The sequence below is a fragment of the Mastacembelus armatus genome, chromosome 1 (genome assembly GCF_900324485.2).
Source record: "Mastacembelus armatus chromosome 1, fMasArm1.2, whole genome shotgun sequence".
NCBI lineage: Eukaryota > Metazoa > Chordata > Actinopteri > Synbranchiformes > Mastacembelidae > Mastacembelus > Mastacembelus armatus.
In genome coordinates, this window is record NC_046633.1 from 14,366,114 (window position 1) to 14,393,349 (window position 27,236).

General features: G+C 39.0%; 1 protein-coding gene across 4 annotated transcripts in view; it reads right to left on the bottom strand.

The window, feature by feature from the left end:
• Positions 1 to 27,236, bottom strand: part of sh3pxd2aa (SH3 and PX domains 2Aa) — a 91,916-nt gene that overhangs the window by 49,731 nt on the left and 14,949 nt on the right. For all 4 annotated transcript variants that reach the window (XM_026304106.1, XM_026304105.1, XM_026304104.1 and 1 more), the window contains exons 3-5: positions 14,845 to 14,920; positions 12,941 to 13,017; positions 10,823 to 10,914 (exon numbers count right to left, since the gene is read on the bottom strand). In XM_026304106.1, the coding sequence (XP_026159891.1) occupies positions 10,823 to 10,914; positions 12,941 to 13,017; positions 14,845 to 14,920 (245 nt within the window). The remainder of the gene's footprint in view (positions 1 to 10,822; positions 10,915 to 12,940; positions 13,018 to 14,844; positions 14,921 to 27,236) is intronic.

Sequence of the window (27,236 nt, forward strand, 5' to 3'; positions counted from 1 at the left end):
TGCATATTCTAAGCAAAAACATCAACAAATGGGTCAGTTGCTTACACACACACACACACACACACACACACCCTCACACACACACACACACACACACACACACACATGCGTGCGCAGAATATTTATTCATTCTTGACCACAGTTCCATAGAGCAGGACTACTTCAGTGCATGTCTTATCTGTTCCAGAGCTCCAAGCTCTTGACGTTGATTGTCAAACTAAAGCAGACGTCAGTGATTATTCCAAGACAGGCCATGCAGTGTAAGGATCAGGCTGGTCAACACAGTGGTCAGGTAACTACACAAGTGTTTTAGACTTTTGGCTCATACTTGATTATCTATACGGCACACGCAAGAATCAGTGAGATTATATAAATTCCCCAAATTCACACAATTATATAGATGAAAAAGAGTAAAGGAAACGTTGCCTTTTCTTGTGTTCGTCAACTGGTATCTACAGCATACAGAGATGCTGCTAAAGTAGGATTACTGTATATCGGTTTTGAACACTGAATAAAATGATTTTGATTTTGATGCCATATTGGGCCAAAACCACCAGCCCTTTTTTAATGGGAAATATTATAGTTAAATTACACACAACTACCTCCCTTTTGGAACTGCTTAAATCTGCCTAAAATTTGGCATAGCACTTGGGCTTTAACCTTCCCACCACTTTAAAAATCTTGAGAAAACCCAAACAAATCCAAAATCGTTAAGAGTGTGATAGATACAATTGCACTTATTATTTTAAAATTTTCCTACTCAGTGGCCTTTTAGTTTCAAATAGCATTGCATTTCTGGACCCCATAATACTTGCCAGTCCAATAGTATTATTATGATTATATTTATTGTGGATAATTATACACTATCCTGCAAGACCAGTAAATAAACACAAGCAGAAATGTTTGCGTTAGGGCTCTCCCCCTCATGTCATTCCTACTCCTCATATCCCAGTGCATCCCTAAGTGTTGACAAATCTGGACTTGAGCCTTAACCTTCCCACACATGGGTCTACCTACTTTAAGCCCCTGGGGAAACCCAGATTACCCTCCTCCCATCTTTTAGCCATTATGACCATGACAGGGCTAAGGACCAGTGTGGACATCACCTCACCAGATGGGGTTCAAGGAATCAATTAACCTTAACAATCTGGTGTAAAGTGAAGTGCAGAAACACTTACTGGACACACAAACACACACGTCATGTAACTTGTTTGTCTTTTCAGCAGTCCAAACAGCAAACATATTCAATTTACTGTTGAATATGACAAAGAAAAGCAGCAAATCCTGGTATGGAAGACAAGCAAATGTTTTGCATTCCTGCTTGAAAAATAAGTGCAACCACTGATCCATTATCAAATAGATAGAAAATGTGTTGATCAACTAATTAAGTGATACATCAACTAAACAAGTGACTGGTTAATAATTTCAGCTCTATGTAGTACTAAATTTAATGCAAAGCTTGATTAATAATAAAAATGAGCATACTTTTATGTAATATTTTTGCTTATTTGACTACCAAAATTAAACACACATGGCTTAACAGAACTGCCGATCCGTCAAGGGTGTTTCCCGCCTCTCGCCCAGTGTCAGCTAAGATTGGCTCCCCACCAATCTTAGCTGATAAGTGGTAGATGATGGATGGACAGATGGTAAGACAGATGGTTATACAAAATGTTGTATTACACTTGTCATGACAAAGGCTACATATCCTCTTTTTAATTAATAATAAGCTTAATTTATTTATTAATTAAGCTTATATAATTTGATTACTTTTTGATTACTGACTAATAACCCTAAAATGTCAAATCCTATTTTTTTCATGCAATATATACTTTTTCATTTGAACCCCAACTAAACCTTAAACCTACATCCATCCATTCATTATCTACACCTGCTTATTTACTATTTAGGGTCACAGGGATCTGCTGGAGCCTATCCCAGCTCTCTTTGGGTGAAAGGCAGGGGTACACCCTGGACAGGTCACCAGTCCATCACAGGACCACATAGAGACAAACAACCTCACACACTCACACTCACTGCTATGGGAAATTTAGAGTCACCAATAAACCTGACATTTATGATTTTGGATTGTGGGAGGAAACCGGAGTACCTGGAGTAAACCCACATAAGGAACATTCTTGCTGTGAGGCAAAAGTGCTAAATACCAATCCACTATGCTGCCCCCTTAAACCTACATCCAGATCCTAAATCATATTAACCCGCTGCTCAGTGCAGATAACCAGATATGGCAATTTGGGTAAATAGAGAGTCCTGACAAGTGCACATGGTGTACAACCATATCAACTTATGAAACATACAATACATAGAAATAAGGATGAAAACTGCTGAGTTGTTTTTTATAGGTTAGATAAAGGCTTCTTGTCATTACCAGTGACAGAATTGGGCATACTTATATCCCAATACTTCACTAAGTTACGCAAACACATTATCACCCACTTATTCCTAATTAACCCCAAAACATTAAATCTATTCTCACCCTGTTACCAGGGGTAATGCTGCTACTTAAGCAGTCCCCTGTCAGCAGCCCCAAAGCTGACCAATCACACGAGTTCATGACTTATCCCAGCAATAATCTGATAATCTTGCAGCATCTCTCTTCTCCAGGCATAAGCCAAGGTCAAACCCCATTGTTATTCAAGGGAGGGCTGTGAGGGGGCATGATGAATGATGATAACATCACCCATGTCACTATGCTAGCCTGTGGGGGCAATGGCCAATATTTTCATCATGACTCAAATGTAGTATGCGCATATTAATAGAGAAATTTGTCAACATTATTGCCTACAGCGGACAGATAATGACATTTAGGCTGATAGTTATATGATGGCCTACTGCGGGCACAGACAGATAAAACAAATCACATCCCACGTCCCATGCAAATTGACTCACTAAAAATGCAAGCTGTGGGAATAATGCAAAGTAGTAAGTAGAGTAAGTAAGTAAATACAGACAGAAAAAGAGATGGAGAAATTCATGAGCATATGACCAGACGGGGTTTACATTTATACAGGAAGGGAAAACCTTGGGGTGATTTGCGATGGGACACAAGAATGGACCAGTGGCTGAACTGGTTACAGCTACTCAGGGTGCAGGAAATTCTGTACTGTGAAGCACGCCATCATGTGGAGACCTACCGGAGAGTGGCATATGAAATAATCTATTTTTGCAATAAGTATGATACAGATGCAGTGCTTAACGCAGTTCCCAGTCTTTTCTGCTTGTCACTCCTAAAAGAATATAGGTTCACATGTTCCCAATAAGACAATACTCATATGCCCATACAGTACATTAGAAAACAATGGTTACAGTCCTATATCAGTCCTGTAGTTGATGAGGATGCTAGTCCTCACCCCTATAAGCACCTACAAGTGCTTTTATAAATAATAGTATTCCACAATCTATAACATACAGTTGATGGAATGAAATTACAGAATTATTATTGTATATCTATTTATAATTAAAATTTTGAAATATTGGTTATTATATTTATATTTGCAAATATTTGTATTCTTAATTACTTAATATGTTAAATAAATTCTAGTTACATTATTTTTGTGAAAAGGATCTTAACTGATACTGTCTAGCTCCAGATTCTTTATTGAGATGCAGTAAAATGCAATAGCAAAAAATGAATGCTTTTCCCTTGACAGACTCGTCTCGTTTGAATAATTTTAAATAATATGAAGAGATAATGCTACACAGTACTTAAAAATGAAGATATTAAGATTAGAGAAACATCAGAAAAATAGCACAACTATTCCTCACATTCTACCCTGGTAAACATCTTGTAACATCATAGATTCATGTTTAAAATGTTTTTAGGAGTTCTGTAAACCACTGAGTAGAGTGGCACAGGTGAAAGCAAACCAAAAAAGGTACCCTGTAGAGGGGTTCCCATGTGTTTGAGAGTATCTAAAGCATGGCCAAGCCCTGTCCCTGACAGCCATTATCCTGCCTGCTTGTTTTAACATAATAATGTTATAAAACTGTTATTATAAAGTCTGCCTTTGATTTTAGACCTTTGCACTACAGGAGAAAAATATCCATGGTATATCTTTTGGTAATTTCCAGATAATATCCATTTGAAATACATTAAACATCAAGGGAACAACGGTGCTCTTATAAAAAAAGGAACAACTGATTGCATCAGAATGACATCAGCTCAGGAGCTTGATGAGCTGCAGTACTTTACTCCGCAGACAGAGGTCAACATCACTCAATCAGGCTGAAAAGAGAGGAAACTGCAGCTGATGGTTGGATCTGTTAATGGTCTGTGTGCTTTTCTGACCTTTGATTGATTCTTGTGCTGTACTGCCTGGCAATAACAGTACCACTGGCATGATCCCTCTAATAAAATTTTATATAAGGAGAATGAAAAAAAAAAACTCAATTCAAACTGGTCATACAAATGACTCTGAGGTCACATTGTGCACCTTGCTTTAACCAATATAGTTCATCATACATTTCACCACACTGGCAGCTACAGTTGTCCAAGCTAACTCTATTAATCACACTCATGCACAGTCTGGCCCTGTAGCAAGCTGAACCCCACCTTGACAACGCCCCGTGAGTAAGTGTGTGAGCACACAAGTGAGTCAGATGACACACCATTTCAGTGGGTTGAATAAGTGCATCCCTGCAAGATGATGTGAGAGAAAAATAAAGCTAACACTGCAGAGCAGAGACAGGAGGAAAGTACACTGGAATAACCTGACAACAAACATCCTGCACATAGCAAGAAAGACCAATTTAGCTGTGAAAAAAAAAAAACACACAATAAGAAAAAAAAAAAACACATACTATCCTCCTGCTGCTGCATCTCCTTGGAAACGCAAACATTTTGAATTATAATTACATGAAGTGAACAACTGCTCCTTTTGAGATAGGTCAATAAATACTCACAGATGGGAACAGACACACACAGACAGTGTTCAACTGACCACTCCCCACCACTCTGACATGTTTAAAGTATTTAACTCCATCAATACCAGTGCTGTACACTGCCAGTGATCTGCTGTGTGGTCTCCAGTGAGTATTATTGATCCTAATGGTGAGGGGGATGGATCAGCTTATCCATTAAGGTTGAGTGATTCTGTCGCCTGTCTCCTACTCACAGCAGCTGCAGTTGAACAGACATACAGTATGAGGAGAAAGAGAGATGTGGGAGAGTGGGAGGGTGGGAGGTGGAGGTGGAAACATGGAGTTGGAGTTATGCTTCATAACTCCTGGACAATAAAGAAAGTAGCATGACCGCAAGATTGGAAAAGAAGAGCAATAAGTGAGGAAAAGGAGAAAAGAAAGAAAAAAATGAATCAAGTAAAATTAAGTATTAAATTAAGTTATGAAGGACATTAATTTATATAGCACCTTTAAGGCTTCACCAATTCATTACATTTGGGATGAAGGAGATTGTAAGGACTTCTGTTTTGTCAGTTATACATCTTTGTTACACTTTGAGGTGAATATCGTCTACATAGGAGAAGCCACTGTGTGTCCATGAGAGACATACACTGTAAAGAAAACAAAACAGAATAGCACCCAGGACAGACACCTGGGTTATTCCACAAAACAAACTTTCTGATGAGGAAGCATAGTTACTAGCAACAACTGAAAACTTCTCTGACAGAGACTGGAAGAAAACCAATGACCAATACCTGCCCACTACCTAAAACCTTGATCACAACGAGTGTTACACATGAAATAAAAATAAAGCAATTTGTATGTGTGATGACATTTAAACAGATCTTAAATTTTATTACATTAACAAGGCACTTGTTTTTCATTTAAATCAAAAGTGAGTGGCTCATTAGCCCTAATGAAGCAACATGCTTTCAGACATGCACTTAAACATGGCTAGGCATTACCCCGGTGAGCTGCATGTAAAGCTGCATCTAAAGCTGCAGTTGTCTGAGGAATATGAACTTAATATTAGCCAGACTTTGGTCCTAAGCGCTCCACTGTAAAAAGTCTTGGTAGTGTACCAGAACATTTCTCAGTGACCTAGACCTGTGGGCAATAACATAGCAGCAGGATCAGCTGACTCTCAGAATCCTCACATCAAGCACAACTTTAACTTTCACCATGGTGCCATGGTGTCTCTCAGCCACGCACATAGCAACCACAGTACATAGCAACAGTTCACCTGCGTGTCCACCGATATCCCTCACATTTTGAGTAGCCTGGGATGGAGTCAAATCTCCAGGCTGTCTCCTGCTGTGGCTGGATTTGTTAAAATGACAACTCCAACCTATCTCTGTATGTAATAGTCATTATATTATCTGGAGTTTATATGTGAACACAGAAACATTTAACCCATACTGACTCCGACCTGCATCAGTCATCAGAACAGCAGTGTGTGTGTGTGTGTGTGGGTTTTTCACCGTCAGCTTCGCAGAGCAAAAAAACTAAATGTGCCAGGGGAAATACAGACATGAAGCCTAAAAATGCAGAGGTCAAGTGTGGCATAGGTCTCATGTCCTTGTCTTAGACAGTGTGGACTGACGTCAGATAAAACAGAAATCTGTCTGCTCAGTGAGATACACAAGTTACTGTGTCAATTGATGTGAGAACCATAAACCTTTTACTGGATCACTGACCACACTGATATCTGACCACATAACAGAAACCTAGGACAAGAAGGCCCCACCACTATCCACATAACAGTGTAAAAATTGTTTAATTATGGAAAACGTGTCTTTCATTCTTCTCCGCTTCTGCCATCTTCCTCTCAGCAGCTGCTCACCATGTCACCATGTGCCACCACAGCTCCATCACTAGATCCAAATAATTGATAATCTATCTATCTATCTATCTATCTATCTATCTATCTATCTATCTATCTATCTATCATCTATCTATCTATCTATCATCCATCCATCCATCCATCCATCCATCCATCTATCTATCTATCTATCTATATATCTATCTATGTTTAAGATGCCAACAAGCCATTGTCTGCAGTGTGAAAGAAGAGCATCAAACACTTTCCAGTAGTGGAAGCAGCCGCTCCCTTTTTAAGGGCAATGTGATAACAATTTTAGGAGGATTATGATTTTAATATTTTGTTAAATGTTTGACTTTACATAATATCATATCTTCACTCTTTGATGTATTTTACTTTTTTAAGACACATTTATGATGTTTTCTCTTTGTTTACATTGTTTTGTGAAAAGGTAGTAAGGTTCTTATAAAAGCCTGTTTTGAAATAATCCTCTTGATTATTGTTGTATATAAATGTCAGATTCAAAAGTTAATTTTTGCTCTTAGAGTTTGACAGAATATATGTTTTCCTTCTGTGTTTCTCACCTGTGTTTCAGACTGCAGTACCTCCTGCCAGAGGTCAGCAGAGAAAACAGTCCTCTTTGTGTGTTTGCTGTTTTTAACTGTAATTTCAGATTTATAACATTCTGTAAACACCCTACTCTTAATTTGACTATTTGCTAGTGATACATATTAGAAATCATCTTCACAACACTCAAAGATCTGCATATTCACATGAAAACAATGGGCAAAGAGAGGAGATGTTGGCAGGACATCACACACACACACCAATCCATCCATCCATCCATCCATCCATCCATCCATCCATCCAACCATCCATCCATCCATTACCTATACCCGCTTATTCCTTAACCAGGGTCACAGGCTGGAGCCTAGCACACACCAATCATGACTTTAAATAAAGGGGAAATCTAATTCCTGAATACACTCACTCATGATTCATTTACATTTAGATGATGCATCATGGGTGGCACACAAAAAAAACCCCATTCCATTTAGCCAAAACACAAGTACAGTTGGGTGTTCTGGATATTGACCACCTACCCATACCTCTTTTTCCATCCTAAGGATTTTTTTCTTTCACAGTAAAATTCAGCAGGGAAACGGAGAACCCAGTCTAGGGTCTAGCTCCATTTGATCTGAAGCTGAATGAAATACGGCAAGGTTTCAACAACATCTCTGTGTTCAAACTGCTATGTCCACTACACAGCCAGCCCTGTACCTTAATGTGATTAAGCACTAGGATTTTCATTGTGTCTTATAGTTACTGTGAAAAAACAACATTTTTATGTGCGACAAAGAGGTAAATATTTCTCATCCTCTGTGTTACCGGACATTTCAAGCTGTGTTCACATGTCCTAGTTTGTATACAACCTTTAAGCTTGTGTCTACCTCAATATGATTGCATCTTTCTTTACCTGTCACTGTTCATGTCTGCAGCTAGAAAAATAGTAACATTTTGTGACTAACTGAAAGATTTTAAGCTGTAGGCTTATTAAAGCCAATGTCAAACTACACAGTTTGTACGTAAATACTTACATTTAATTTCACCAATGTATTGCTGTGATTACAATAGTTTTAAACCTATTTTTTATTGGTCCAAAGCATTATGTCTGGTATCCTTAATGTCCCCTGCCATAAATTTCTTTACATTCTGTTTAAACATCAGCTGTGAAGACAGTACAAACACACATTAAGGATTCTCCATATGTATGGCTTCTCCTCCCACAACTCCTGACATCAAGATTAAAGTCATTTCTCTATACATCAAAATAACCATGCGTATACGGATCAGTGAAAGGGAGTGGGCAATAGAAGAGTGAGAGGAAAAGGACTGGAAGCATTGAAGGGCATAAGTCAAATGAGAGGCAGCAGAAGAGGTGGCAAGGCAGTAAAAGAGAGATGAGAACTCAAGGTAAATGGAAGGATGCATGGGAAACCAGGAAATGAAAGCTGTTGATCAAAGAAAGATTTAGTTGACATTAGTGCTTTTAACCTTGAGATGTTGTGTCAATTAAATGTAGTTGAATTTATGAGGCTGAGTTAGGTAAAAACAAATTAGAGGAGAGGAAGAGAGGGGGAGATACTCTGGTATGATGTGCTGAAAAACACTGGCAGACAGGGGTCACTAAAGCCTGCCTGTTTTGCTTCTTTCATCTAATCAAGAGAAAAATGTAAGGACAAAACTCTGAACTACAGACTGACAGCAGAGGAGGGGAGAGGAGAAAAATACTGAGAAAAGTGATTAAAATACAAAAAAAGGAAAAATGCATAGCCTGGGTCTAACAAGAGCAATGGGTAGCTGAGCCTCAGGTGCAGCTGTCTATGCATACAGGAACATGTTACAAATGAATAGTGCAATACTGGCATTTGAGGTTTGGCGAGGAGAGAGTGTTCTCTAATTAAAAACTACCCAAAGGGGCTATCTCCTGCTATGAAACAAGTCATTCTCCTCCTCCCACTCACATCCATCAACTCCCCCCCCCCCAACGTTTGTCTTGTAGGAGGCTTTAACGAACTCTGAAAGAAAGAGCTGAGTTGGGAATAGACTAGAAATCGAGAACAGACAGAGAGTTAATGAGCTTAGCTGCTATACAGCTGCGCAGTATTTAGGGCCCTTATAAAACAATGACGAGTAAAAGGAGCTGAGATTCAGAAAACAATACACAGGTGCATCCACCCAACTAAGCTACGGTGACGTACATTCACAATCCACAAATGTGATTTAACTCATCATGTCAATGTGTGGTGTGCATATATTTAGAGTAAGAACCTTTAAAATACTTTAAGCACCTGTGTAGAAATTCACTATCCGGCTCAGGTTCAGGTTTATTGTCATTTCCACATAAAAATTGTAAACTAAAAATGAATATATGTGAACACCGCACAGTCTTGAGTAAGAATGACGAACAACCTGAATGTAAATAGGCTTGACACGCTGGTAGAATTTCAGCAAACCCGCTCTCTAAATTTAAGTCACCAGTGAGAATGACAAATGCATCAGGTTGTGCTGTTTGGTCATTGCTGATGCCACTGTTCGGCTCTTGCAGTGCTTCTATTTCCTAAGCACTTGGGTGGAAACATGACTGCTACAGTAACAATTGTGATGAACTCCTGCTGGATGTAGTAAGGCCAGCACTTTACAATCACAAATTCCACCAGCAGAGAAGTGTTCAGACACAACCACAACCAAGCTTGTTGATATCAACACAGAGTTCACAACCATGAGTTTAAATGGACAGGGATGATCGTGTCTGGAATGGTGCTGTGAACCTTTTCATTTCATTTCAGTAGTAGGAAATGGTTTAAATTAATGATGAGTAAAACTTAAACTGTGCAACCTAATTTAGTCCAGTATTTCACTGACAACTTCAATGTGTGTCACAAAAATGAGCCTACGGTGCTGACTGTTTTTAGCTGCTGAAACAATAGACTTCATCTTTTCAAAAACAGAGCACATCCTCAAAAGTTGCATTAGCTAGGTCTTAGAGTGAAGCTATGCTATTTTTGTTGAACAGCTGCCACAAGTCACAGTTACAGATCAGCAAAACAGTGAATTTTTCTCCACTTTCTTGAGACAGATGTCTGTCAGATGGCATCACAGGTTTTGCAGTTTTGATAACAGAATCTGATAAATGTATATCATGAGATGCTAAATCATTGTCAGTAGCATATGGGAGTAACACAGGTAAAGAGCCATAAAGTTAGCAAGCCGATATTTTCAGTTACTGTACACATTAATACCTACAATATGTAAGACTTAAGTATTAAGTACCACTTTTAAACTTAATTTGCAAAAGGACAAATGCTTAATTTTTTTCCTTCTTAAGTGACATATTGTTGCTTTAATCGTAGCACTTTCACTTTCAATACCATCCTGTGTAGGTCGGAAAAAGGGGGTCATAGTAATTCTTTCTTCTGCCAAAGCTGGTCTCTACATATACAATAACATATACAGTGCACACATACATGTACAATGTGTACATGTTGGTGTTTGTGGTGTACAGGATGTGCAACTCACTCCACTGGCGGATTGATGTCCTCGGCTTTCGTCTCAAAGAAACGCAGCACCTCCTCGCTCTGAGAAATCTGAGGGGGGAGTCGTACCAGCGCCTACACAGAGAAACAGGCAATAGACCATTTAGGAGACCACAGCCTATATAATTAAAATGAATCATTTGATTTATTTGCTTTTTTGCAAGTACACTGCTTCTCCACAAATCAATATTTTTTGTATTAAAAATGGATCAAATCACAAAGAAAAAAGCCAACAGAGAATTACCATCCAACTTTGCTGTTCCCCTTTACAGAGCCTTTAAGCTTTTATAAGCTAAGTTTTAATTATTTTCCGTGCAACTCTCAACAACTTTTTGTCTAAATGAAGACGTTTGTTCTTGGAGAAAAATCTGAAGGACCAGCTGCACACTACTTGTCCAGTATCAAAAACCTCACAGTGGCTATTGAAGATAGCTTCTAAAACCAAAGCCAAAGGCATTCAGCAAGAAAGCTCTATGCCTGCCGGATGTATAAATATCCATCAAACAACTGTTCACGAGCCCATTTGCTTGTACAGTAACGATATAATATGAGAATACGCTAATGTTCTGTTGGGAGCCTGTTTCTTCCACTGCCCCTAGGAGGGTAAACTGTATACACACACACACAAAATTGACAAGTGTAGTTGTGTTTCATTAAGGAACTATATTACGACTGAGGTCTATATTGTTCACCTTAAATATAGTGAAAATAATTTGTAAAATAAAATGGTAAAGGTAATCTGCCATTCTTCCTCCACCATTATCTCACTAACAAACCACACTACAGCCATAGAAAGGATCATATGTCTGACTAATCATCAATATTTAATGACCTGCTCAGCTATCACAAAAGGCATAGCTCATGTATAGTACCTGGTTATGCAACGACACATGAACAATGTAGACCTTTCATTTAAAGTGGCATAGTCTGAGCTACCTTCATATAACATTTATCAGATTTTATGTTATTGAAAAATCCTGGTGGTTGTGACAGGCCGTATCTCAGAGTGCACCCACAGCTGGCTAGGCTCAACATCCCTCACTCTGCAGAGAGCAGATCCTTAGAGATCCCTGGGTAATTACTCCTGCTCTCTGTTGTTTCCCTAATAAACAGGATGTGGGAGCTAAACAGTGTGGCATACTCCACACTGTGGGGCTAAAAAAAAAATACTCTTGTAATGCCAACTATAAACCTTAGAGCGCTCCAGGTTATTTGGGTTCTTTCTTTGTAAAGTGCTGCTTGTGCTGAGCTAAGAATTGGGTTCATTTCATATCTGTATAATTGCTTTTTTGGTCCCAATTATCAAGATGATACTGTAGCTAACCTTTCCTAATGCAAGGCCAACAATACTGCTACCTAATTGGGTGTTTAGAGACAAACATAAAAACCCAAATCTGATGTTATGCAATCTCTCCCTATTGTCACTGAGGCTTTGTGCCAAGAGGAAGGAAGGAAGTGAGGAGGACATGAAGATAAAATGTAAATGAAAATCTGGGATAAATAAAAAACTAAAAAGTAAAACTATTGAGAGAATAGGAAGTGATAAGGCAGGTCTGCACTGGACTATGACAAAAGGCTGTTAAAGGTTTCTTTTGGGAAGGGAATGCTAATTTGGAGGAAAACATGGTTTCCTAATTGTATCAAATGAGAATGTGGCATAGCAATGAATAAATAAATAATGTCGTTAGAGAGAGGGACTTTAAAACAATGGAAGAACTGAAAGTCTGTTTCATGTCATGAAGTGAGTGAGAAGTTAGATGCACAATTAGGTTGCCCTGGCTCTGTGACACTGATTAAAATAAACAACTCTTTAACCACAGTAGCAAAAGATCATTCCATTTTCCCACCAAGTCAAGCCCTTCACAGCCTCAGAAAGCTAAAGTGTCAGAGCACATCAAGATCTCTCCAGAAGTCTGAGAATACCACTTATATATAGCGCTTCACTGTGAGCATTCTATACACTCTTCTATGTCCACAAATGTCCCATGCTTAAAGCATGTGAAAATATAGTATGGGCTGTGACCTCAGAACCCTCACAGACTGGGGAAATCCTCTAGAGTCAGATGGTAACTGAAGGATGTTTACAGTAAGGCCTTTTTACCCTGCAATAGTCATCGATGAAACGCAGCCGCTTCATGGCCACATCCCGCACATGACTCCTCCGGAACAGGATTTTGCCTGAGAGAAAGGAAAGAGAATACCATCAACATGGAGTAGAGAGTGAATCTGAAGAAAAATTTAGGAAAGGTTCAATGATAGATAGAAAGAAAAAAATTAAAAAAGCCAAGGAGAAGAGAGGAGTAACTACCTGACACATGAATTTTAAAACACACAAAACTGACTTTGCAGTGTAGACTCTAGAGTATAATGCCTTACAATAAATCTGTAATGCACAGCAGTGATTGTACATGAATCGATCAATTTCAGTCCCACACCAAAGTCCCCAGGATTCCATGGCCTCTGCCTGTGACAAGGCTTTCTAAATCAATGAACGGGTCACGCATCTTAGACCATCCTTTCAGTCACTCATAGAGGACACTAACATTGCCAAAACCCTGCAATGAAATGAAACTGTATGCACTTCATCATGTTTCAGAAGTGTAAAATTATGTTTGTTCCATAATTAGCTCCTTTGGAGGTGCTATTCATGAATGAAAATAAACATTAGGATAATGTTACACATTCACCTTGTTGACGAAAATGTTTTAGACATTTTAACCAGGGCTTCCTGACAAGTACAACTCTGGCTTAGACAGTATGACCCTTTGACACTAATATTTACATCAATTAAGCTTGAATATTAGTATTATAGTAGTTAGCATTAGTATTATTGCTAGTAGTAGTACCAAACAAGGGCTAGGCACTATTTCAAATGTTTTGATGTCATTTATAATTTTGTACCAGATGATGTATCAATACAAAATAAGCCAATATTCTCAGATGTGAACATTAGTACAAATAGAACTATCCCATTTCATTTAGCAAAATTTTGACTGAAAACAGGTGCTGTCTGATCACAAAATAAGTAGATTAAAAATCTCACTAAATTTCTGCGCCAGGTTTGTATGTTTTATAGCCTATAGGAAGTTATTTTAATAGGTATCAAAGAAGACATGAGGTTTACATACAACTTCATAGAAATGAATAAATAAATAAATGCCCTAACAATCTGACCTTATTTATGTAACCACTGCTGAATACTTGTTAGAGATTCCTGTCTGGAGAAGTTTATTGGTAATCATGCAGCTTTTTACCAAATTACTGTCCTGGGGTTTACTGAATTCTGTCAGTGTCATTGTGAAAGAGCAGTTTAAGTGTTCTTAAACAATCAGAGAGTCAGTCCTGTTTGAATTTTTTGGCACTGGCATCATAGAAAAGCGTAGGAGGATGTTTGGCTGGCTTCCAAATTGTTTATGAGTATGTGTCAGCAAGAGAGATGACAAATCACAGAACGAAGAGGGCTTCAGAAGGGGGGATACAGATGCATTTACAGTAGATGTTGGGACCATGTGTTGGCCACAGGGCTTTAACAGAGCACAAATTAGCAGAATCACTGTCAGCCCTTTCGGCCTGGACACTGAACTGCCACAAACACCATCATCGATAACTGCCACACTGTAACCGTTGGTCATCATGAGTCTGAATGTCAGGCCATGACTTACAGCAGGAGAAAAGAGCATTCATGACATAACTTGAAGCAATACAAGGACACACAAATACTCCATATAATTACATGCACAACTAAAACCTTAGATGGAAATCAATAAAAACACAAAGATATACAGGCATGCAAAGACAGCTGAGATTTAAAAATCAAAGACAACACCTTGTCAGCAGGAACATGGTAACACAGATCTATACACATATACACGCTTATAAGATGCAGCACACACGTGCAGCACAAGGCAGACATCAGTAACCAGCTTTTATTGACAAGAGGGCCAGTCATACATTATTGATACGGGAGCCTGTTCTGATAACTGGAGCTCAGGAGCAGGTTATTACCAGGGAGAAATGGGATGATCCTCTTCTTTGGGTCTTTCTGCCCTCCCTCAATTGGGAACTTGTCAAGTATCTGCATCTGTAGTACAAAGAAAAAAAAATGTTTTATGTCCAACATTTCGTAAAATCTGCTTATCTGCTTTCTTTCCCAGAGTGATTATGAATCAATATGAATCTCATGTCTTACATGTTAAGTATAGCTGGAATATGCCTGCAGTACCAGGAGTGCAAGGCAAACAACTGCTTGTCAAGAAATATTTCCGGCATGTAGCTCACTCTAAACCCGCACGTTTCCATTTTTGCATTTCAGATTGTGCAAAGATTAAATAATCAAGATACGTGCTAATTAGTGAGCTTTAAAGCTGATGCTCTGCTAGCACTTCCAGTATTTATGCTAACATAAGCTAATTAACTAGACCAACTCTCCTAGTGCCATACTAAATGCACAGATAAAGAAGTGGTACTGCTTGTCACATATGATTCTAAACAGGAAAGCGAATTAGCATTTTCCCTTATAACCATAAACAAGCAGGCAGTTTGGAGTTTAATGACCATCAACAGCTACCTCAGCTGTGATAACTGCACACAGGACTCCATAAAATCTGTCCTCACAGTGAAACCAAATGGTTCAATCACAGCTAATTCCATAACACTGGCCAGCTAAAAACACACAAAATGCAAATAAAACAACTAGATGGTGCATTTCTCCACATTTAGTACAGTCCTGTTGTATTCATTCAGCAGTTTTAAGTATACAAGCATTTTATTTGGGAATGCAATCCCAAACAACATCTCAGCCATAAAGTATCATAGCTCATAATGTTTCAGCATTTGGTGATTTATTTCAGCTGGCCTATTATGCGGCAAGAAAGGCATCTATGGACAAATAAGAAATTATTAACTTTTTATTTTTACCAGGAAGGATCAAGTGACATGTTTTTGCTTCACAGTGGATGCGCAGCACTTGGCTTGCACTTAATCACAAATCAGCATAAGCGTATTACACATATTCTAAAAATCTACACGCCTTTTGTCCCAAGGGCAGCTCAGTAAGCTTTGGGGTTCATAGCAGTCACAGTAGCTCAGATTTATTCAGAAAGCACAGCAATGCTAACATGGAGAGAGGAAAAGTGCTGACAGTGGAGTTATGGAAGTGCAGTCAGAAAGAAGGAGAAAGGGAGGATGGAGTGGATGGATGGAGACAAAAAAAAAGAGAGACAAAGTAAGGTAACAGTAAAGAAGTGGATGAGAGAGAAAAAGACACAGCAGAGTTCAGGAGGTGTAGACGAGTGTGTCAGCCCTATTGCGTTTACCTTGTTTCACCCTTCATATAAATCATTCAGGAGAGGGATTAGAGAGAAAGTAAAAGCAAAGCAGAAGAAAGATGCAGACAGCAGCCAGATGTACTGTACAGCACTGCAGCAAACAGTTTCCAACAATAATCAGAGAGGGTGAGTAGGAAAGAGAGTGTGCATGTGTGCCTATACAATATATGCATGCAGGAATATGATTACAAAAAAGAGGTTAGAGGAGAAATCAGTTGTATCTGTATTTGCTGTAAGAGACCCAGGGGAGCTAAGTGAGCAAACAACCTGGTGGAGATCTGGAAATATGGAGACATGTAGACACACATAAAAAATAAATCTCCAGTGCAGTGCCCTGTACCCAGTTCCAGTTCTTTCTGTTGATGTGTTAATGTGCATCCACGTTTTTGTAGTTTTTTATTTTTTTAACCCGGTTCCACTTGGCTGGAGAGTGAGAGGACACCAGAAATGAGAGAACCATTTCTACAGAGGCCACAATCCAGATTCATGGTCTGTCTCCCAAAAATCTTTCTTAAGATCCGCATCCATACCATAACTTTTGCTGCTGCAACAGCACAGAGTACGGCAGACCAACCCCCCCTCCATCCCCCTCCTCACACATGCTGCTTGAGAAAAAAAAAACCTGCTGAGTTTACAACCCACTGAGAGACATGTAGGGATGAAGAGATGATGTACCAGCAAACAAACATTTAGCACAGAAGCTGAATTTGCAGCAGATCTAAAATGTAACTACACCCTTTTTTTTGCCTTCTTACCAAAAATGAATAACAAGATGTAATGTGAGGTGCAAAATAATTGCACTTAGTCCATGGTTGTGTGAGCATGTATATTTTTGTGTGCATGTTCAGGTGCAAGAACTGGGAAGGACAGAAGCATCTCCAAGGCTTGACACGTCAGCTCTCAGCCCACGTCATCTTCAATCAGCAGAGTTTTTTCAGAGTTCAACACTAAGTGAGTCCCCTGCCTCTCTTGTTCTCCTTTCTAAACTACAATGGCCCACTTGGATCAAGGTCAGCTCATTACTCAAAGTGTCTCCGTGTTAGTTCAAGCTCACCCCAAAATACACACATTCCTGTCCCTGCTGACAGATTACTGGCAAGAGGAAGCATGCTCACATACCCCCAGGAATTGTGGGATCACAGGGTGAGAGAAATGGCGAAAACAGGTGGGACAGTGGGCGTTAGGTGACAGAGCAAGTGACACAGCTCTTTTACATGCATGCATACACACTGTAAAAGTGAAATCTCAGGACTCGTGTGTCATCTCATTTGCTTGTAATATGACAAATCCCACATGAATTAGTCCATTGGCTTACTGTAATATTTTAATCCCAGCATGTCAAGATAAGTAAAAGAAATAAAATAAGTTAAAAAAAAACACTCATGCCAAACCACTGCTCCCCTCTCCAGACTTCACTGTCTCTGTCTCCTTGGTAACCAGCACAGAGAGTGTGAAGAAGAATTGTGAAGGAACGTGATTGGATGATTCTGTGCAGCTCTGGACCACTAATGTAAATGTTGGCAGTCAGGTAAAAAAAAGCAAGATGATGAGGTTCTTTTATCTTTTGTCAGAGTGACTACTGATTAATATGACCTACTGTCTACTCTACTGTCCAATTCATATGTTTCTACTCCTTTTTCTGCAAAGCTCTTACACATTACACCTTCAGGGAGACTAGGATTTTGTCGGTAGCATTTCCTTACCACATTTAATACTGGACTACTTAAACTGGGCTATTTAAGAGCATTAGTTTAAACATAAAAAATGAATGTAATACTGCAAGATATGCAAGTAAAAAATAATAAACGGAAGACAAATCAGCCTTTCTGGTCATGATTGATACTGATAAATATGACAGAATGGACATTTCTAAATCTCATTTAGATGTGTAGTATTCATGAAAACATGCTCTAAGTGCTTTAAAAAAAAAAAAAAGAAATATACCTAAAGGCAGTCAGTCTTGACAGAATAGACAATGCAAAATGTCAACATGAAAAGACCTTAATCACAGCAGAGCTGATTTCATCTGCCCAGTTTTGGTGTTAGAAGTACTGACAAATACTAAGGACCTATGTCAGTGCAGCAAGATCAGGACCAGGACTGGGATCAGAAGTTATTAACAGACCTTCTCCTTAAGTATGGCATATGTGAACCTGTGAAGATCTGCAGTCTTGAGAAAGGCTGCAACTAACTAACTAACCTTTGGCTGGAGCCAATCCAAACTGACATTGGGTGAGAGGTGGGGAATACCCTGGATGGGCTGCCAATCTAATCTGTTGATTCGTTTACAGAATATTAAATTAATTGTTTAATCAGCAAAAGTCTGAACATAGACAATAATACCCATTACAATGTATAGTACGACAAATATAAAAGCCAAAAATAATGAAAACAACCTTCCTCTCTCTAAACTACAACCTGAAACATGTACATGAACAACTGACAACAGGGATGGTTTTGCACTGTACTTAGAATAAGGCAAATGGCAGCACCTCCTGCATATCATGCACATGTGCTAAGAATAGAGCCTCCATATAAGGATCTGTGAGACTCAGTTGGCATAAACTTAGGGGGATGCCAATGTTGTGCATGGGACTGATGCCTCACTTCCTGTTAGTGGTCATGTGACTGCAAGTGTTTACCCTGGGCTTTACAGTAGCACACTGAACCTCTGGAACAACTCATGACCAGCATGACAAGGCAACCATGTGATCCTTGCACGATTTCAACAGCAACATGGTAATAGTGAGCAATAGGCCACAGACTCTGCATGTTTGTTCTCACTGCTCTGAAGACATGATAAGCTTATTGCTCTTGCTGTCCCTGGCTGCAAGCAAACATACAATTAATGATGAAGACATGTTTCCTGGGGAACACTGCCTGAAGATGAAAAATTCTGCACATATCTTTGCCAGACTGAGTCCATCTATTAAAAAAAGAATAGTGATTTCTCTATTAGCTGAACTCCTAAAGACAGAAGGATAGAAACTAAGGTACAACACAAATCAAGACTGAACATGCATTAGCACCCGGCAGTATCCAGTTTCCAGAGAGGCAGATGTCTTGAGCTTGAGGGGGTAAGGCATTCCTTTCCAGCCACAATCACTGACAATTGTGCCTCTAAATATAAACTGGCAACATGGACAAATCACTCCCCAGAGTTGGCGCTTTATATTTTGCTTTTATGCAGTGAGTGTGTATGTAGGAGTTGAGTGAGGGTTGGATCCACTCTAAAAATCTCAACTCTGTTCCGGGAGATGTCAGCACTTGTGGCAAGTCAGGCTCTTCTTAGTTTCAATAAGACAACAGGTGCAGGGATATGATAACTTTTGTCTGTTGCTAGGCTCTAGGACAAGCTATGGGAAACACCCTCAGTAGAATGGGAGCTCACATTCTCCAGGGGCTGAACTGGAATTCAGTCTAATTTAAAACATGGTCTCATGTGATCTGATGTATATCAGATGGCATCATATAGATACAAGATTTTCTTTTCAATAGTGTGAAGGATGCTGGTGGCTGAAAAACATATCTTTCCATTGCCAATAATGTGTTGATAATAATGTGTATTTGCTAGAAATGAGTGAAATAGGCCCGTCACAAATTCCCAAAGTTGGTGTAAGGTAACAAACACTCCAAACAAACAGCAGGATTGAAAAACCTTAGGCAAGGCAGGCTACTTCAACCATGAATCAGTGAATTTGTTTTCAGCACCATTACTCTTAACCAGCAATTTTATATTGCATATTTATCTTTAGAATAAGGCTGTAAATCGCACTTGAAGGTGCTGATGATGGATTTTCAGGGAAACTGCATAGAGTAATTTAATTGCATTAGATCACACGAAACGCATTAAAGACTTGTGAGTCAGTTTGCCAATTGTGTTAAACCCTTGTCTGCTAGAAGATAACCTTGACAGGCAAATGTAGCTTTCAAATCATTGCTTACATTTACATTTACACAGAAATATGTCTGAAGATTCACAGCTGTCCAGGTGAAGTTATCTTGAGGTTGAGTCATGGCAACTGGACTCCGAGTTTTAAGGTCAAAACATTTCACTACTCATCTAAGCAGCTTCCTCAGTCTGAGGTAAAGCTGGTATGAAATCTCAAATTTATCATTCAGCTTGGTTTCACTCCCTCCCTAGCCTAAATAGGCTTATTAGGTGGACTTTGTAACTGGGGCAAGAGTCGCTAGAGCCACATTCCTGAGTTGGTTTCACTTCACACCTGGCCTGAATAGGCTCGTTAGGTAAATAACAAGAAGTGAGCACAAGTGAGGGTCATTAGGACTTAATGGGTGACTCTTGTGACCCCCATGAACCACAAACTGGGTGTAAAGTGTGTTCTCCCCGAAAGACAGTTGACGTGTTCCTTAACTTCCTGGGAACACATGAAAGGGCAGCTTGGTAGATTAAGGATAAGTTATGTCTGAGCCCCCCACCCCTGTTAAGGGAGGGTTTTTTCACTTGAACATGTATCGGTTCTCTCACTCCTCTCTCAAACCATCTATCTTCTCTGTCCAAAATACATCACATCATCATCATACATCACTGTCTTCAAATGAGAGTCCTGTGTCCTTTAAATGGATGTAATCTGAGATTCCATACCAGCTATCCCTCAGACTGCTGAAGCTACTGGGATGAGTAGTGAAACATTTCAACCTTAAAACTAGAAGTGCAGTTGCCATGATTCAACCTCTAGATTTACACAGAACCCTACATCTCTCGTTCTCTCTCTCTCGCTATAGCTCCATCTCTCAGTTTCAGCAAAGGTAATGATATAAGTTCAGACAACGGAATGTCTTAAGCACAGTCATTAAAAATTCATTAACTCAACAGATAAAACAGCATAAGCAATGAGAAAATCTTAAAAAGACAGAATAGGTCCAGTGAGCAAACAAGACTAGAAGAGATTAAAAATCTAGTAGGCATTGTCTTTTCACCGCACATACTGTAATTCACAGGTTTTAGGCCAGAAATGAATGTTTATTTTAGGTCACAATAAATTATAGTTTTAAAGGTAAAACAAACAAAAACATGGCTCAACCATTTTATTCTGCGAGCATTGCACTTCATTTGTGTCCAAAGTTTAACTTTCCTTCATATTTATATGATCACTAGTTAAATGTTCCAGTGGTATTTTCAGGCCATTTACCACCTCGGGTACTTGGTGGAGGTCTGCCTGAGCAACGGCTCTGCTTTTCAGAGCAGCTGCAACCTCAATGTGAGCAAAAGAATCCTGTCGACTTACACACTGACTGCTTTAGTTTGGGTTAAGTAGGCCAGCCAACTTACAGTTCACTACAGGCAAAGGCAGAGAGGAAGGGCTCTCACCTGTGCCAGCGTTCAGCACCAACAGAGTAGCATTGGACCTAATTTAGCCATGCTGACAGTCTCAGGAGTTTCCATGCTGACAGCCAGGACAAACTTTGAGCAGCGTGGCCAAACCACAGTCTCTGTGAGATAGGGTGAATCAGATGGCAATGCCCTTGCTATGAATATCTGTGTGTGTATCATGTTTTGACGTGGGGACTCAGTTTTCTCACAAAGATAAAATCCAGGTCCTGAGATAAAATCACTGAATTTTAAAGAGTCAACTTAGTTAAAATGTAGGATGAGATTAGGGTCAGGTTAATGTTATGATAATGGATAGGGCTATACAGCTACTTGTTATGGTTAAAGTTAAGTCACAAAGAAATTAATGTAAGTCAATGTAATGTCCCCATAAAAACTAGAAACAAGCTTGGGTGTGTGATGGTGCTCGGTGCACTCTATACCCCACATTTTTAAGGGTGTGGAAGGGAAATGAGTAGTGAGGTTTGGAATATAACCATGAGTGAGCTGAGAGAAGGAAAGAAAAAGTGAATTGAAATAAACTACTTTTGTCATGTCAAGTTAGTAAATGACAACGAAAGTAGGGCAAGGATGAAGGAAAAAAAACTGCAATTTGTTACCCATGACTGTTTTACAGTTTGAAAGATGTAGGCTAAGCGCACACTAAGCTGTTTAACTGGAATTCTACTGTGCCTCTTTGCCTGCCTGTACTAAACAACAAATAAACTAATAACATATACCTAACAATTGGGAAACATTTGTTATTTTGGTTAGCAGTTTAGCTAGCCAGCTAGCAAGTCTGTTAGTTAGCATTTGCTTACATTACATACCACAAAGTTGGCAGAAGGTCATTTGTCTTCAGCAATGAATGCTGCACAAATAAATGCACAATTAAAAATGTGTAAATAATGTTTATGTTAACTTTTAAAAGCTGTATTGTCTAAATGCAATTTGCCCACTGCTACTGGAGACTATAAAGATCAATTGAAACTGCACACTAAAACTATATTTAAACCTAAAGGCCAGCAGTACTGTCCTACCAAAAGTATTTTACCGTCTTACTCAAAGTTATTTACTGTGCTATTTTATAGAGGCAGTGGTTTGGGGTTGCTCTTCCTGTCGGCTGGTTTGCAGACACAGACTTCTTTTCCATTTCTTAATAAAGGCCTAGACAAAATTAATTCCACAGGGGTCACCCTCTGGATAACTTTTAAGAGTAAATGGTGCTTTGGTCTGATACAGGGTTTTAATTTGAATGTCTTTTATTCCCTTTAAACCTTCTGTGTGTGTGTCTGTGTGTGTGTGTGTGTGTGTGTGTGTGTGGGTGTATGACTATGTTATAAATGTAATCTGACTAAGATGAAGAGGCCCCAGTAGGGAAAAATTGGATCATCATGTAATAGAACGACTGCCTGGTTAATCAGGAGAAGTGTGCGTATTGCATCACACAGTGACCCAATCACAAACACACACATACATAGACGCACGCTCCAACAGACACAAACTAACTAACTAAAATACATGCATGCAAAACATACTATCCCATAGCAGCAGGCACTGTGGCCTGTAACCCTGTAAATAAATGCACTTGACCTCAAGAGTGTGCACATTGTGGTGGATCAGCTGAGGAAAACTAGCTTAGAAGACACAAACGAGGTGGGAGGCAACGAAGGGTTTCTGAAGTGAGATAGAGATAGATGGAGGAGAGGAGAATGAAATGTAAGCAGTGGGAGAGATAGAGATAGGTTGAGAAATTGCAGGAATGAGATATGAATAAAGTGTGTCAGGCAGTAGGGAAGATGTAAGGAGTTCGGTGTGCGGAGGGAGGAATAGACAAATAGGAAAAGACTGATGGAGACAGCAAAACAACGAGCTAGACACCTGGGTTTCACTTTGAATTCTGGTGGGAACTCACATTTCTTATCTCTGTGTGTCTCGAGCTTGGTTTCATCTTTTTGTCTTTTTCTACCAGACTATATTGCATTAAAACTCTGTGTCCTGTCCAGCCTACTGTTTACCTAGCCACTATTCATTAACCTAAAGACAGAAGCAGGGAACTGATTGGTCTAGTACAAGCCATTGCCACCGATACTATAGATAAGCACAGGCTGTGGACTTCTGTCCTAGAATCTGCATATCTGATAAAAACTTTAAGGAATGTTTGTTTTCACCTTTTTGGAATTCCAGTTCAGTGGGGATTCAAGCACCAGGAAGAAACAGATAGTGTTAGATCTGTTAATAAACATATTCATCAATATTAACATATTAACTTTAAAATGCATGGGATTTTCCTGGAATGCCCTTTTATTGTGTTAAGTGGCAACTACTACATATTCAGAAAATGAGCAAAAAACAGTCTAATTAAAAAAAATTTACCTAGAAATTAGCCTAAAACCTAATATCAATCATCATTAATAGACAATTATATGAAGGAAGTACTATGCATGTACAAAAAAAGTTGATAAGGGCTCAAAATTGTGACCATTTTATTTGCACATGTGACCAAAATTAAGTCAGTGCGAAAATATATTTGGTAACACGGCAAGTGCAAATAATTGTAATTGTGCGGCCATTTTCTTTGAGAAAGCTCTTCTGTGTGGTGCTGATGTGTGCCTCTAAGGAAAGAAAGGTTCAGTCATTGTTTTCAGAGGTGTCCTGTAATAGCGCAAAATCTCTGAAGAAGAACGTTGAAATGACAGGGATGATGGAAGACTGTTTTTTAACTTTACAAAATGAAATTTTTTTTTAACTCTTGTGAAAAGTGGTGTATCTGTTTGTTACACATTCTCAAGCCTGTGGAATCTTTAACCTCTATGGGGGTGGTGGACCACAGTTTTTTTTAGTTCTTGTTTTGTTTTGTATCTTGCGCAGGCAGGGGCACAAGGATGCACATGGGGGACACCATGCACATCCCAGATGATTTCACACTATTCAGATGAATGAAAGTTGGTGACAGTAATGTCCCAAGAAATGTACCAATGTGTCAACAAAAGCAGTAAAGAAGAATACACTAAATGTATAGATCTGTTGTATGGATGTTTCTCTGGGTAAGTGGTATAAATAACATATCAAGATGTTTAAGCCAGTGATCAAGCAGGAGTTGATTTCATTAATAGATGTCAATCAGAGATATTTAATATACACTATTTTCTAATGTTTAGGAGAGGAAAAATGTCAAAAGGTCATGTAACATATTCTGTATCTTTTCTCATTCCTCTATATCTGGGACAACAATTCACTTCATATCATTTCATATTCATTTTTATTTTATTTGCACTTATGATGCAATCTTCAGTCATTCAACAGTACAATCTGCCCTGCACTTAACAATATTCAATCCAAGACAAGACACAGCCCTGCCCTCTCTGAACAAGATATACAGAATAAAATAAATACTCTGTGAGTTATATAATGGTGAACAAAGGCAGCTGAGGCTTAGTTAGAAATGTAATGAAAAAGAAAAAACATCTTTTTTGTTCAAGGCTCCGTGTGAGGTATAGCTACCAAAGATGTCTAGCAGCATAAAGCACTTTAAAGTTTTCATCACCTCTCCTCGCTGTTTCATTCGGTGGAGAAGACCTTGAGCTCAACAGATCCATGAGGGCTGGCCAACTGAGCCCAGAGAAAAGATGATGAAAGAAAACAGGACAGAGAATAATAGAGAGCAATCTGTCATCTGCTGCATATATCTCCAGATAACAGGTAACAGTGTAAACAGGGGACGCAAATAGGGTGAATGTGGAGAGGGTTTATGTATGTATAAGAATTCTTCATGCATACTGCATTTGATCAAATATGACCAGCAACAAAAGTCAGGGGAAGAGCAGTCAAAAGAGGAAAGATACAGATGTAGACACAAATTCTACAGTAAAATATAGATGATCAAACACGCAATGGTCTTTTCAGAGTTGTGCCAAAAAAGACATGAAAAGATCTGGCACTACTTCATGACCTCCCAGCACTTCTTGCTCTGCCCATACAAGGCTGCTAGTCACTGGGGGGGGGGGCTCTTAACCAGCATACAAAGCCCACAGAGGGGCATGAACTACCCCTTTTCTGCACACACTTAGAGGCCAGCCTAAACACTCCATGTAAACATATGGGATCAATGTAGCAAAGACCTAAGATTCTAATTCAAGAGTGATCAATGTGCCTGTGTACTACAGCACACTGCAGTGTAAGTCATGCTGAACAGACAAGCTGTGTGATTTGCTGCATGACAAAATAACAGACAAATCTTTGTTGTTCTATGGATGTCAACATCTTGACCTGATTTCAAATGTGCCTAGCTTAAGAGATTTGTGTCCAGAAAAGTCAGAATACTTGTCTTGTCTTCATGTACTGCATGGTACTGTTGACTACACCGCATGAAGCAAGCGTAAGGAATGAGATTTGAAGAATTTAAAATTTAAAAGTTAAAAAATTGAAACTGAAAAATGGTAAACTGTAACAGAAAAATCCAAAACTAAAACTGAAATTTTCAAAATTGAAAGTGAAGAGTTGAAACTGAAAAATGGTAAACTGTAACATAAAAATCCAAAACTAAAACTGAAAATTTCAAAATTGAAAGTGAAGAGTTGAAACTGAAAAAATAATTATTTACTTTCAATGTCCTCATTTCTGTTCACATCTATCAGTTACCAACCAGTGTTAACATGGCAGCAGAGTCAACTATGCACACTCTACGTTTAGTTCTATTTTGGACTATACAAAGTATTGAGGGAAGTACAGAATATGCATATGTTTGTCCGGCATTTAATGCTGGGTAGGAAGAGTGGATCATGTGGCAACCAACACGTCTGGTGCCCATATTCAATGCAGAAGTTCCATTGATGGCTCAGTGCTAAATCTGGGTATTAAGTGGTATGGTTTTGGAAGTTACTGTTTCATCAAAAGGATTTTAGGGATTATAGGAGATTTAATATCTGCCATTCGGGCACCGATTGACAGGCATTATTCACTCATCTGCTGCTCTGTCCAGCTTCTGGACACACACTCAAAGTTTGACAATTAGGTTTAAATAATAAACAATATTTTGTTCCAGACAGTTCTACTGAGGCTGTGGTTAAAGACACTAATATAACCTGGCCTATTACCATAGTAAAGCTAACTTATCTTGCTTCAGTAAGAACATTTCTGCACTTCTCTAAAACTTCTTCTTCTCTATTCACATTTAACGTGACACTTTTTGATAAAATTATAATTTTCCTGTATCAAGTATCTTATATTAATCTAATCTATAATCTTATATAAATCTATTTCTTTCTTAATTCCTGAATTGTGCTCTAGTCACCTTCTAATCAAATAACTGAACTGTCTAATTCATCCTAAATTTAAATTTTCACTCTTCTGATTCATCACTATGGCTGTGGCATATACTGGATACCCCCCCACCCACCCACCCAAAAAAAGCAAGGACCTGGCCTGAGACATCCTGTCAAGCTCTTGATTGTAACTCACATGAACAGCTCCTGTGTTTGGTGTGTAAGTGTCCTTCATCTGCCTCTCTGCAGGGACTAAAAAGTATGTTTCCCTCTCCTTTCTCTCTTTCAAACACACCCATAAATAAAATAAAACAGTCCTTTATCCTCGACCTGAAACACTGGGCTCCCTCATTCAGTTGAGTTACAGTATGCCCAGCGAACACTTCAAGGACAAACAGGCTGAGCTGGTGGCCTTGCTATTTAGCAATCTATCCTTGAGGATGGCATACCGATAATGCCTTGCGGTGTACACAG